Source organism: Zosterops lateralis, assembly GCF_965231275.1.
Source record: "Zosterops lateralis genome assembly, chromosome: 2".
NCBI classification, from domain to species: Eukaryota; Metazoa; Chordata; class Aves; order Passeriformes; family Zosteropidae; genus Zosterops; species Zosterops lateralis.
The window spans coordinates 109,865,883-109,879,570 of NC_139763.1; the positions used below are offsets into that span (position 1 = coordinate 109,865,883).

Genomic DNA, 13,688 nt, shown 5'->3' on the forward strand with positions numbered 1-13,688 from the left:
TATATATAAATAACATATATTTATTACTGCTGACCCCTTCTCCTCCCAGGTTATCATATGCCCCAAGAGGGCAGCTCTTTTGCTGGTTGTCTGCACAGTCCATTTTGGAGACGGCATCGTTTGTATTGCCCAACAAAAGTTCTTTGGCTCTGTTAAAGACTTCAGCACGTTCTATTGACCGACAGAGCTGAATATGTTGCCCTGGAATGCTGTTCAGGATAATTGGAGTGTTGAGGGCGGTGTAGTGCTGCAAGTCAGGGTTGTCCCTTGGTTTGAACAGGCACTGCTGCCCTGCTCCAGCCTCTCAACTCCTTGTGGCTGAAGAGGACTTTGGGGTCTTGGCAGTGATATTTTGTAGATGGCAAAAGGGAATTACTTGTGATGAATTGAGAAGGTTGAAATACAACGGGGTTTATTGTTGCTGTTGTTGATTTTCAAACAGGATTAGACTGATTACCCTTTTGTATAACTTTAATCAAACTAAGTGCATCTAAGTAGCAGGGGAACTGCTACTCATGCAACTCTAAGCTCATAAGCAGTGGTAAAAAACCAAATATCTCTGTATTAGATCTAGATATTCAGGCCATAAAACAACTTGCACCAGATTCACTGAAAGTTAGCATTCTAGTTAGCAATGTATTCATTAGACTGAATGCCATTTTCTTTGTTTAGCAATCTTTTGATTGAATTTAAGCCAGTCAGCTGTTGAAGTGTTTGGGGATAGTTGAGAAATAATGCTTTAGCAATTCAGTGCTGCTATGTCTTAAATTAATTAAGCACTAAGAACTGAAAAAGGTATATCATCATAAAAGTCTAGATTCTTATAAGGTCAGCAGTTCTCCAATACATAGGTAATAAATGCAATTCCTGAAGGTCAACATTAATATGGTTCAAGAATTACATCTTCAAACTGTATTAGGCACAGCCAATATTATTTTTTGTCCATAGTGACAAAATTAACTGGCTTAAATGCATTGCTTGCATCTAAATATTTCATGTTCATCATGGACTGGAATTTAAAATGTTTATGGTGAATCATTATTTTGCTTTTTTTATTAGTATAGAGGAAAAAAGTAAATAACAAGTGTGTCTTGTAAGCAATTTCACAGGTTTTCTGCTGACCTAGTATAGAAAAGTTGTTAAATTTCTCATCACCTCATGAAACCAGGTCAATTAAGTAGCTGTGCTCATTTCACTTTTTCAAACAAGAAATCTGTTTTTAATAAATGAGCTAGGGGCTCCAAGGGTGAGGAAAAAAAAAATCCAGCAATACTTCTCTGCAAAGATCTTCTTTGTTTTGAATGTCTGAGTGAATTCTGAATTACTCAGATTTCTTACACTGTAAATCATTCTGTTCCTTAATGATGATACAGCATAACCTTCCTGATTTTGATCATGCATGCAATGAAAGGACTTTCTCAATTTTGTAATATGCAAAAAATGTAAGGTTTTTAGGATATAACTTACAATATAGTGTTTTTTTTTTTTTTTTTCCCCAGAAGAAATTAGATTCCTAATGGATGCTGTCCGGTTTCCATATCTGTCTGTAAAATACAAGAATGTACTGTTTTAGAAATACTCTTAACTTACTGGTCCTGTGGTGGAAGTATCTCAATTGTGCCTCTTCAGTTTTGGCCTCTGCTGGCTTTCTGCAAAGTTATTTTTTCTGTCAACTTCTATGTCTAATATTGCTGCTCCCATGAACAAATTGACTTGGATGAAAAAATTAACCTCTGTATGGTTTGTGCGATTTGCGTGTCTCAAAAAAAAAATCTGTTATTCTGGCTCATGTGTTGGAGCTGTGTGGTTATCTCTCTAAAAGTCAATAGGGTTGCTAGTGCTGGATATTCTTCTTAAAAATTATCCTAAAGCTGATTTTTTTCCAAGTTTAGGCTAAAATCAGAGATAATATGATTATTTATTTATTTATTATCTTCTCTCCCATGTGCAATCAGATGCTTGGAAAACATCTGCTGCTCCTACTCAGGTTTTTGATTTCATCAATTTTCTAACTAATACTTTGGTGCTGTAAATTCATCTTGTTTGTTTTTATTGTTGTCGCTTTTCCATCTAAAAGTCATTACAATTTATGTTCATACTGGTTCTCCATCTTCTCCCAAAGATCAATCTTCAGTGCCAACAATGGTGGAAAAAATTACATTTGTTATCCATTTTGAGGCTTCTGTGTAGTTTTTACAAATGTAGAAATCCTCTTCACCATCTTAAGGACTTTAAGGTTAAAAAGTCAAGCAGTTTATAATGAGAAGAAATAGCTTTGTCTGAATGGTTCTTGTAGTAATTAATGTACTCCTTGTGCATGCATTATCTTAATTCTGTGTGAGATACTATTTTTATTTGCTAAAATACTGTGCTCTTTTCTCACAGTATTTGGCTTGCAGAAAATTGCTTTCGTGAATTTCATGCTGAATCAGATAAAAGATACAGCAAACATTTGTACAAAATTGTGTTTTTGTGACCAGTTTGCAGGACTTTTGATACTTTTCTATCCCTTTCAATATCAGAGCAATCTCTATCTTGTTCATTCACTGCAAACCATCTCACCTGAGAAATAATAAATATATGAGAGGTTCTTCAGACACGAGAGAGATCTTCCTAGTGTCGTGTTAACTTGTGAATTGGATGATTTGAAGCAGGGGTGTGTAGCCATGGAATAACAACAAAAAAATTATCATGTAATGCATGCCCAGGAAAGGTGTTGAACTGAAAGAATTCACAGTGAGCTGATTCACATTTCCTAAATTTGGAGGTTTTGATTTGGTAGTATTTCTGTCTTTGTATGCACAATGTGTATCTCTGTGCAGTGACTGCAGAAAGAAGGAGAAATATTATAATTCTGTCAAAGTTAACAAGTATTGGCTGTTTAGTGAGATCAAGATTTGGCTTTATTGTGTGTCCATAGCCTCCCATCTTTTCTTTTAATACCACTTACTCAAGACTTTAAGCATCTTTTACATCAAGTTTTTTTGGAGGAAGGAAGGTGGTGACATTTGTTTTGTCATAAGGGGATTTATTCCTTGTGTCATATTTTCTTCCTGAATTTGCTGTTTCTGATGTCTGTTAAATGAAATGGAGGAAGGGTCCCCTTCACTACCCTGTGCCTGCCACGTGCATAGATAAATTGTGGTGTGGTTTGTGCAATGTTACTCCTGTCTCACCCAGCAGAGGGTGGCTGGAGAGACCTCACTTGCTCCTGGGCTCTTCTTCTGAACAGAAACTTGATAGGAAGTGGAGTTGTAGATGTGCTCTCTTGGAGAATTGGTTAGAGGGAAATTGCAACATTGGCAAGTGTTGAAGATGAGGGTTAAAACCAGTTTCACTACATCATTTCTTGGCTGATTGAGATGGGTGAGCTCCTTAGAGCTGTGGCTTGCAGGAGATGCACATGAGGGTGTCAGAGAGGGCTGTGCCATGGAGGGTGGACAGTAGAAACAAGATGTGGGTGTCTTTTGAAGCTACAGAGACCAATGCCCAGGGAGAGGAGGTGATGAATAATAGGAAAACTGTTCATGAAACAATTCTATTCCTTAATATCAAATTCTGTTCATGAATGTTTCCATGTGCTTGTTAATTTTGGAACCTCTTATATTTTGATTTCATCTCCATGCTTTCTGTGTGTGTGTGTTATACCCCATTCCCCGTGTTCTGAATTTCAAAATATTGCTCCTCAACTTCCCCTTGGTTTATTTTTCAGATGTGTAAATTTATAACATAGGAGGTGATTTGATATTCTACTGGTGACATGTAATTTGTCATTAGTTGGGAAAGGCAGCTTTTCAACAGCAATTATGCTGAAAATTTGCTATAAATCCATAAAATCTTAGGGAGAAGGTCTTGCCTATTAAAATTTTATTTCCTTTTCTATAACATCTTTTCCTACAGAGTGTAGCCATCTTTAGAGAGGGAAAAGAAAATTACACCAGCAAGTATGGGTAGTAAAATATATGTGTTCAGACACTACCCTGTTAGATGCCTATGTAGATAGTTGACAGTTTTTACTAACCTCCTATCTCCAGTCTTAAGATTTTGTGCAGTAAAAAGGCAAAGACTTAGAGACAAATTTTTTTAGAGAAAGGCTAATGAAAAATGGGGAAGAAGTCATTAAAATAGTAAAACATACAGTACAAGCACAACATATGCAAGTGGAGGTATAAAGATATTTTAGCTGTAAAGATATGAACATATGCAAGCGTGGTATAAAGAACTCTAGTTGATCCCAAGGCTTTGAAAGCTTAATAAACTATGCTGGTGTTTTTTTAGCTGGGAAGTCCTGAGATTCCTCCTGTCTAATTTGAGGATGTGGATTGAAGACTATCGTTTTGATGGATTCCGGTTTGATGGCGTCACGTCCATGTTGTATCACCACCATGGCATTGGTAAGTGATTCATCAGCTCTGCTCCCAGCACTCCTCTTGCAGCTCTGTTGCTGTAGAAATAGTGCTATAAAGTTCACTATTTCTCAGGGACAAAAAAGGGGGTTAGCACAGGAGCTGGAGGGGCTTATTGGTAGAGTTTGAAAGTAGATGGGAAGGGACAAAGCCAGGCTTGTTAGTGATAAGCAGTGGGATGGCACACCCAAAACTTGAGGGTAGAAACACCAGGAAGATCCCTCAATCTGCTCCACAAGGTGCCAGCTACAGCAAACCACACTGGACGTGTTTCTGTACCAGCACAGGCAGCATGAGGAGCTTGAAGCCCAGTTCCAGGGATTTGATGTCATTGGCATGAGCAAAAGTGGTGGGAGGGCCACAGTGGATGGTTAGATGGGAGCACAACACAGCTGGCACAAACAGGTTCAGAAGACTCCTAAAACACTTGGATGATACAGGGTGTGATTCTGAGGGATGGCCCTGTGCAAGGCCAGGAGTTGGACTCAGTGATCCTGGTGGGTCTCTTCCAGCTCAGGGTATTCTGTGAATGATCAAAAAATTTCCAGATTTGTTAATTTTCTTTCTTTGTTGCTATGAGCATAGAGGGAAAATCATTAATATCTTATAGAATAAGATATTGTATGAAATACCTGTGTTTTCTAAATAAAAAAAACCTTTTTGCCTTATTAGGCACAGGGTTCAGTGGAGATTACAATGAGTATTTTGGCCTACATGTGGATGAAGACGCCTTGTGTTACCTGATGCTGGCCAACCATATGATTAATACCTTGCACCCAGAATGCATAACCATAGCAGAGGTAAGATCATTTTGCCATCCTAAGTGACATTAATATTGATTAGTTTGCTTTAGGATGTGAATTTCCTGTTAATTATCAAGTCACACTTTGGGTACTCAAGCAGTGACATGAGCTGAAAAATATTAATTAGTGGACAGACTTTGCCTGGTGGGGAAAAACAACCTGCATATGCACTCTGGGAATTCTCTCTGCATTAATAGGTTATTAATTAATGTGGTGATTTCTTTTTCCTTTTTTTTTTTTCCTTCATCACCCTGCATTTGTAATGAGAATTGTTTTTATTAGTTTATTACTTGTGCATGATAGCCATTTGTCAGGTGTGCTCTGTGGTACTAAAGATTAACTGCCCTAATGATGTTTTGCATATTTTGAATTATATTGGTGTATCTGACAATTACCCTTCAAATTAAATGCAATAAACCTATAAATGTTGAATATATAGGCTAATTTAAATTTATTATTAAGTTTCTTCAGGTTTCTAAAGGAGTAAATAGACCATATTACTCAAGTTGATTGAGATCAATTTTCTTGACTGAAAAATGTTGCTGGCACATGGACATGGACCTTCTAAGAGTATGAAACAGCAGAGCATTCAAAATTCTATGAATATTTTCATTGATATTTTGTCTTTATGCACACGAAAAATCATTTAAACATTGAGGATGTTTTTTTCTGTTATTATGTTTAAAGAATTCATTTTGTTTAAAAGAAAAAGTGGGCACTATCTAATAGCATTAGGGACTATATGGATTTCTAATAAAAAGGTTTGTGATGCTTAGGAGTTCTCTTATCTATAGGAAACAAAATACTGCATAACTTATTTTCTTACTTAGGATAGAGTTCTGTATCATAACAGCATCTGGGGAGCAATCAGCAGCAAACTTGAGGTGGTTTCATTGAGCTGTAGGCTTGTTTGAAATTAAATCAGTTAATTTTCTTGGTAGTCTTAGATTATAAGCATTCCTACCAAAGAAATTCTGGGTTTAGTTATCTTGTATTACCTGGTCTAAGAGTTCTTTTTTATTTAATAAGATGTGTCTTCAGTTTCTCTTGCTTAAGTTGAGAACTGCTTCTTTTTCAATACATAATTTTCTGCCTCAGGAAGTCGCTACATGAATCACAGAATTGATCAATATGCTTCATGGTTAAGGGAGAATTTCAGAAGGAGAAACTATTGACATAATTGAAAATTACAAAAGGCAATGAAGAATGTCTGCTTGCCTGCAGTAGCAGTGCCATGTGAGAAAAATGTTTTTTCTCTGGCCATAACTAATTATAATATATTCCCTAATTAATGTAATTAATTGATGATTTTACAGCTTTTTAATATTCTGTATATTCACTGTCTTGGTAATTTTTTAGGTGTTACTGAGTATACGCTTATTTTTCATTTTGGTCTTCTAAGTAAAGTGGTGATTAAAGTTCTTTATAATGGGAAGAAAAAATGTTAAGTGAAATTCTGTCATGCCTGAAGTATTATAAACACAAACAGGCAAAGAAAAAGTATGCTATGTTTTCTATTTTTGTATGCAGCTCTTTTCAAACCTGGTCTGAACAAATGCTTTGAAATTGGATGTTTAATCAGAGCATGATAGAATGGCCTGGGTTGGAAGAGACCATAAAGATAAAAGTTCCAACTCCCTGCCATGAACAGGGACACCTTCCACTAGCCCAGGTTGCTCAGAGCCCAGTCCAACCTGGCCTTCAACAGGGATGGGGCATCCACAAATTCTCTGGGCAACCTATGTCAGTGCCTCACCACCCTCACAGTAAAGACTCTCTTCCTAATATTTAATCAAAACCTATTCTTTTCGTATTTGAAGCCATTCCCCCTTGTCCTGTCAATACATATCCTAGCAAAAAGTGCTTTCTATCATTCTTGTGCACTCCTTTCAGGTACTGGAAGGCCACAATTAGGTCAACATGAAGGCTTTTTTTTTCTCAGGCTGAACAATCCCAATTCTCTCAGCCTTTCCTCAGAGCAGAGATGCTCCATCCCTGATTATCTTCATGACTCTCCTCTGGCCTGGCTCCAGCAGGTCCCTGTCCTTGCTGTGCTGGGAGCCCAGAGCTGGATGCAGCCCTGCAGGTGGGGTCTCAGCAGAGCGGGGCAGAGGGGCAGAATCCCCTCCCTGTCCTGCTGCCCACGTTGGATACAGCCCAGGATACATTTGGATTTCTGGGCTGCAAGAGCACAGTGACAAGTCACGTCCAGCTTCCCACCCACCAGCACCCCCAAATCTCTCTGTGAATGCTCTGGATCTGTTCACACCCAGCCTGGATTGATGACAGGGGTTGCCCCAAGGTCTTGCCTCATGAGACTCCCATGGGCTCACATAAGCTGGTTCCAATACAGACATCACTGAGAAATGTCATTCCTGTCTGAAGCCAGCATTCCTGGCCATTCCACTGTCAAAACCCCCAACATTTGGGCAGGGACACCATGGAGCAGTGTATGGATACACTCAGTCCATCCATTTCTTTCAATGTTGCTGTCTTCAACTGGAGTCATAGAGGAGAATAAGGCTTCTGCCTGAGCTTCCCTTACCAATTGTCCTGAAGTCTCAAAGTCCTTTTTGATCCCCCTTGGATCATGTGTTGCCACTTCATTTCCTCCTGTGTGGAAGGTCAGTAATGGGTTGTAGTCTGAGGACTGTACCAGGCTAGGAAGTTTCCTGGTAGAAGTACATTTGATGGAAGATCTACTAAACAAACTATTTATGATTTTTTTTTTTTTTTTTGTGTGTCCAGGTAAATTTTGTAGACATAGATAAATACTGTTAATTTTGGAATTTTATTTTCCAAAAATCTGTCTTTCAATATTGTGACTAAAGTAGATGAGAGCTGCTTAAATCTCAGAGTTGGATCTCCTCCTGGCAGAGGCATCATGGCATCACAGAAAAAAAGGCTTTTGTTTCACATCATGTCTTGTATAATCTAGAGACCAGGAGTCTGTGTCTGTCTTTCTAACTGACTTAGGAGAATCATTGAATTTTTTTATCACATCTAAAAGTTTGTAAAGAATTTCCACTTCACTGTTTGTGTTTTTGTGGAATGTGGGCACCGTTTTTGTGGAATGTGCGCTCCTGTGGCTGCTGACTGCAGGGGGACAATGCCCTCCTTTGCTCTGCTGGCTTTGGTGCTCACACAGCCTGGACTGTGCTGGCCATCCCTGCTGCCAGGACAGGACAGGACAGGCTGCTGGCTCCAGCTCAGCTTGCTGCTGGCCCACAGCCCCAGCCCCTTCCTCCCCAGCCCGGATGGAAGCAGGAGGTGGCCCATCCCAGGGTCGGGATTAACTTGGTGACATTCTGTGTGACATTTCTGCTGATTGATTCCTCCAGCCAGTCCCTCTGGATGGCAGCCCTGCCTTCCACCCCTGGGATGCCATCCATGAGCTTTCTGGTGATCTGGTTGATCTCCTCCCTTATGTCAGTGTCTGTGTGTGCCTGCATGTGTGTATGTGTAGGACTTGAAGTGTAAATCTTTTTCACTATTCCAGTGCAGCAAGTGGATTGAAAACTGGATTGGATCCAGCAAATCAGAATGAGCTTCCTGATTAAGCCCTGGTTTTAGTCAGTATTATTTCTATAAATTCTGTTGTGTAGATGTGAGAGGTGTTTGTTAATCTGTAACTGCTGTCAGTGAGAAGCCATTCTCCCACAAAAGTTAATAAAATTGAGTACTGATGGATATTTTGCAATTATTGGAGACTTGCATTTTCTGTCCAGATAACTTCAGAAGAGAATGCTGCATGATAAAATTGCCTAACAACATGGTGAAAAAAATATTTTGAGGACTGGGAATTACAAATTTAAGAATAGTCAGCTTCCATCAATATGAAACTAGAAAATTATGCAGTAAGAGCATGTCACTTTCCAGGACTGGCTGGATCAATAGGTTTGGTTTTGGGAAAGGAATAGAGATTGTATTTTTCTTCCGTAGAGTACTTTATATTTAACCTTTTTTTATGCCATTGCTTATGCAAAATATCAATAAACAAAATGAAGGTTTAATTTGTCTTTTGTTGACTACTTTGTACTTCCTATTGATTACTTGGAGCTCAAGAGAGCTAATTATTTCAAACTCTGCATCTACTGTGGTCTCTTCCCATTCAAATATGTACTCTATTAAAATATTCTAAGGTAGAGTATTTGATGAGAAAAGTCATAATGCTTTTCATTGTAACTTTTGCATTCAAACAGCACATCTGGGTGTAGTAATAGCTGATTTAAGTTTATTCTTTTCTCTCTTAACCAGGACAATCTGTGAAGCTGTTTATAGAGTGTATGTCTATCAGTATTACTATATGGTGGGAAATATGCAGTAATATTTGCAGTGCTGCGGGAATTACGTTGTGGGGTGTTTTGTGTGTTCCAGGATGTCTCTGGAATGCCAGCTCTCTGCCGGCCTGTGGCAGAGGGAGGAGGGGGCTTTGACTATCGACTTGCCATGGCCATTCCAGACAAGTGGATACAGGTCAGAACTTATTAAAAAAATACCTTCTGCTCTTCAAAGTGGGACGGTTCTCTGTCAGTGCATACACGTAAACACTTCTGAGTCCTGCTGACAAGTTTTGCTTTCTCTTGTGTTAATGTGCCACTGAAATAAATTCCAACAGGCTTGAGCACAGGTATTAGAGGCTGAAATGAGAGCTGTCAGATGTTATGTAGGTTTCAGATGAGGAAGTTTAGGAGCTGGGATTCGCATTCCAGCTGATAAGTGTTTTCTTCATACAATACACATAAAGCTCAATTTCTTTGAAGTGACCTGCAGCTGTAAAATGTGTAATCTATATTGGATATGAACAGGTAGATAAAAAGATAACCATATGCATATAAATATAAAAAAACCCTCACCAATTAAAAATTACTCTAAAAACATGCAATAAACCCCCCTGACACTGGGCATAGAAATTGGCATTGAATATAAAGAGACCTGAAAGTTTAAGCAAAGTAAAGCTAGGTGAATTACACAAACACCTGCAACTGGTACAAGGGGATTACAAAAACAAATAATATAAATCTGTAAGTATTAATATATTCTGACCACAATAAGTTTTTATATCACCTTTTCCTTAATACAGAGAATCACTAGAAAAGGCATAAAACATTAAATGATCTGAAAAGGCTTCTATTGATGTTTTAGAGAATGTTTTTCAGTTAAATAGAAGATTACACCCAAATCCTTTGGGCTGATGATCTGAAAACCATAAATGTTTTATATGACCATTAATGTTTCAATAAATACAGTGTGTAGCTAAGAACAATAATTTTTAAAAATTAGCTTACCTTCAGCATTTTTCAGTTTTGCATCTAGGAGGCAGAAGGCCAATTGAAAAACAGATGTCAAGCCTCTTTTCAGAAGATCAACTTGACAGCTTTTCAAAGACACCATCATTACAATTTGGAATGTGTGATTTAGATATTTAGGTCTTGGAATGCAGTTTTGTGGGTTTCTTGGATTTTTGTTAGTTGTTTTTTGTTTGGTTCCTTACCACACTTCAGGGCAGGCAAGATGAACAATTCCCTAGGTAAGCAAAATGCAAGTGACCAAGTTCGTGTTACATTGGGAAAAAAACACAGACTGCAGAATTTTACAAGTGCAAAAAATTTGCCATCTAATTTAGCAACCTCTGATATGGTCTGCTTCATTTTATTCACAGTACTTGCATAGGAAACATAACTGTGCTGCAGTAAATTCTGTTCTTTAACTGGAGAAAATGTCAGTTTTTCCAGCTTAAACGTGTACTTGACACGGGACAGCATAGGACACTGATGGGATGTTGAATGCAAGTCAGTTACAATTGGGACTGTACAAGGATTAGTGTGATGCAGGCTGGAAGCTTCTTGCCAAGGAAACTGCAAATAAGTGACCACAGAAGAGACGTGGAGTTAGGGGAGGAGGTGATGCCAAAGTTTGTTACCATGTTTCTTGAAGGGAACAATCAAGCTCAGATGTTTGGAAGGGAGAAGTTTAGATAAACAGTTTATCAGCTGTTATCAATCTCTCCTAGACTCCTTACTCTGGTTTCTCTGGATTTTAAGTGCATACCTGTTGATAGGAAATTTTCTAGGCAACTTGCTAAAAGTTAGAAAACTGAAGGAATCTCCAAGATTCAGTGAACTAATTCTGAGGAATCTGTAAAAGTAAGAAAGATAAACTGTTTGTCACAGCAATTGTACTAGTTCAGATTCAAGTTAGATGTAGTATGCAATATGATGCTACATAGGGACCTTGATGTGTTCAGAACCAGAACTTATGGGCTAAAAAAAAAAAATCAACAAAGAAAGGGGGTAAAAAAAGACTGTTTAGGAGTATATGGCAGTTACAATTATAATGTTAAATTTTATAGTGTGATATTGGCCATCTTGGTGCTATTGCCTTTTTATCACTTCTATTTTTATGTCTATATATTTGTGTATATGCATTTAAGTCATAGTGATCAGTGGAGTTCTACAAAGTGGTGTAGAAAAAAAAGAAGAAACACTGAGATTGAGCTAGATTTAGCAGAGGAAGGAAATAATGTGATATGAGGCAGGAAATTCCTATTAATGGGATTCAATTTAAATTGCTAAAAAATTGGGAAGTAGGATCACACTGCCCAGTGGTTAAGCTTTGTTTGGAAGCTCCCATATGCCAGGGTTGCATTCCCTGATTTTGTGAACCAAGTAGGGCTGTGCCCACATATTTCTCCCTTGGTTTTGGTGCAGTGCTCTCTTGCAGGTCCTATCAATCACATTAATCACTGTATCAGAGGATTCACATAATAAATGGCAAAACCTGTTGTCCGTGCCTCCCCAGGAAGGCAGAGGAGAAACAAATTATTGTAAGTATTATATTTATGTGGTAAAATTGAGAAGAAAAAAACAACTCTTTCACTTATCAGAGAAAGGTCATCACTTCCAAACTTGGGAGTGTGAGAATATAGTTCACAATCCATTGAAAATTTCTGTGCCAATATAAATGTCGCATGTTTTTAGCTAAAACAACTTCTCAGTGATCTTTCTTTTATTTCTGCAGATAATTAAGGAGCTGAAAGATGAGGACTGGAATATGGGCAACATTGTGCATACGTTAACGAACAGACGGCATGAAGAAAAATATATTGCTTATGCAGAGAGTCATGACCAGGTATTTTTCAGCTGTTTGTTCATAACCAACTCAAAGATCTTGTTTAGAAGTTTAGTGTTTTGTTTGTTTGTTTTTTAAATGAGAAAGGAGTTGAGGAGGATGGCAAGAATTTCAGAAATGGGTAGGCTTGGTCTAGTGCTCTTGTTTTGCACTTTTTTTTTGTTTGGATTTTTTTGAGGTTGTTTGTTCGTTTTGGTTTTGCTGTGTTTTTATTGTATGAGCCTTCATTTTAGTAAAAGAATCCTCCCTGGAGTGTGTGAGTAATATTGGCTTTCAGTTTTGTTTTTAGGAAATGAGTTGTAGCTACTTGTTTTGCCTGCCATAGAACATAGGAAGGTGTATAATCCATGCTTTTGAAAATCCTGTTTCCATTAAATAAACTGGAAACTACTTCTAATAAGCATAAAAAATATGCCAGTTTATGAAATTTGTTTGTGACTTCTCCCTTCCTGAAAGTCTTTCCTCTCTGGAAGGGTTGAAAACATCCTCTTTTGAGACCTAAATGAAATATTCTGCAACAGTTTGGTTCAAAACACAGCAATTGTAATTAGTTCTGTCTATGGAAAATTGAAAAAGTGATGATGAGTTTGGATAACACTCATCTCCCACAGTCTTTTAAATCCTTGTTTCTGAATAGTGAGAAAACACATAATTTGAGAATTAAACCTTTTATTTAGAAATTGATGTTTTAGTTAAGCAACCTATCTTTCCTTTATATAATAGAGGTTGATATTCCATTTCCTGTACTTTCTATAGTAAATATCAACAGAAATGCCCAAAACAATTGTATATCTTTAAAAGAGCATTCTGAATTTACCATTCATTATATCCATTTTGTGTACCTATTTACATTCTAATCTCAGAGTCTGTTCCAGTGTTCATTTAACGCATGGTCCTGATAAAGAATTTCAGAAATTACTTGGAAATGTACAGTATTTTATGACAAGCTGTTTTCATCAAAGCTGATTCTTCACCCTAAAGCATGGCATATAACATTACTATTGCTGCTCTTTTATTTTGTCTTGATTTTTAGCAATTGAGTTGTTTCCCTTATCACTTTGCATTTCCAGTTCAGAATGTCATACTTAGGGGGGAAAAAAAAAATCTCATTATTTTTAATTAAAATGAAATGATGATTAGATATGCATCAGGCTGATATGTGAGAAGTAGGATAGAGGAACAAAAAGTGTAGATATAATTCAGTCTGAAGATGCCTGAAGTGGCTGATGTGAGGGTACAATCCTGGTTTCTTACATGTTGTGATGGGCTATGAGCTGACTGTTGCCAGTCAGAATACAAGGCCTCGTGGTTATAAGAAGAGTGTGAAAATAGCAATTCCAAAGCTAAT

At 37.7% G+C, this 13,688-nt stretch overlaps 1 protein-coding gene across 3 annotated transcripts in view; it reads left to right on the plus strand.

Moving 5' to 3' along the window:
• The window catches only part of GBE1 (1,4-alpha-glucan branching enzyme 1), a 135,752-nt gene that overhangs the window by 78,972 nt on the left and 43,092 nt on the right, over positions 1–13,688 (plus strand). For all 3 annotated transcript variants that reach the window (XM_083854626.1, XM_083854624.1, XM_083854625.1), the window contains exons 8-11: positions 4,279–4,394; positions 5,079–5,206; positions 9,587–9,685; positions 12,230–12,340. In XM_083854626.1, coding sequence (XP_083710752.1) covers positions 4,279–4,394; positions 5,079–5,206; positions 9,587–9,685; positions 12,230–12,340 — 454 coding nt within the window. The remainder of the gene's footprint in view (positions 1–4,278; positions 4,395–5,078; positions 5,207–9,586; positions 9,686–12,229; positions 12,341–13,688) is intronic.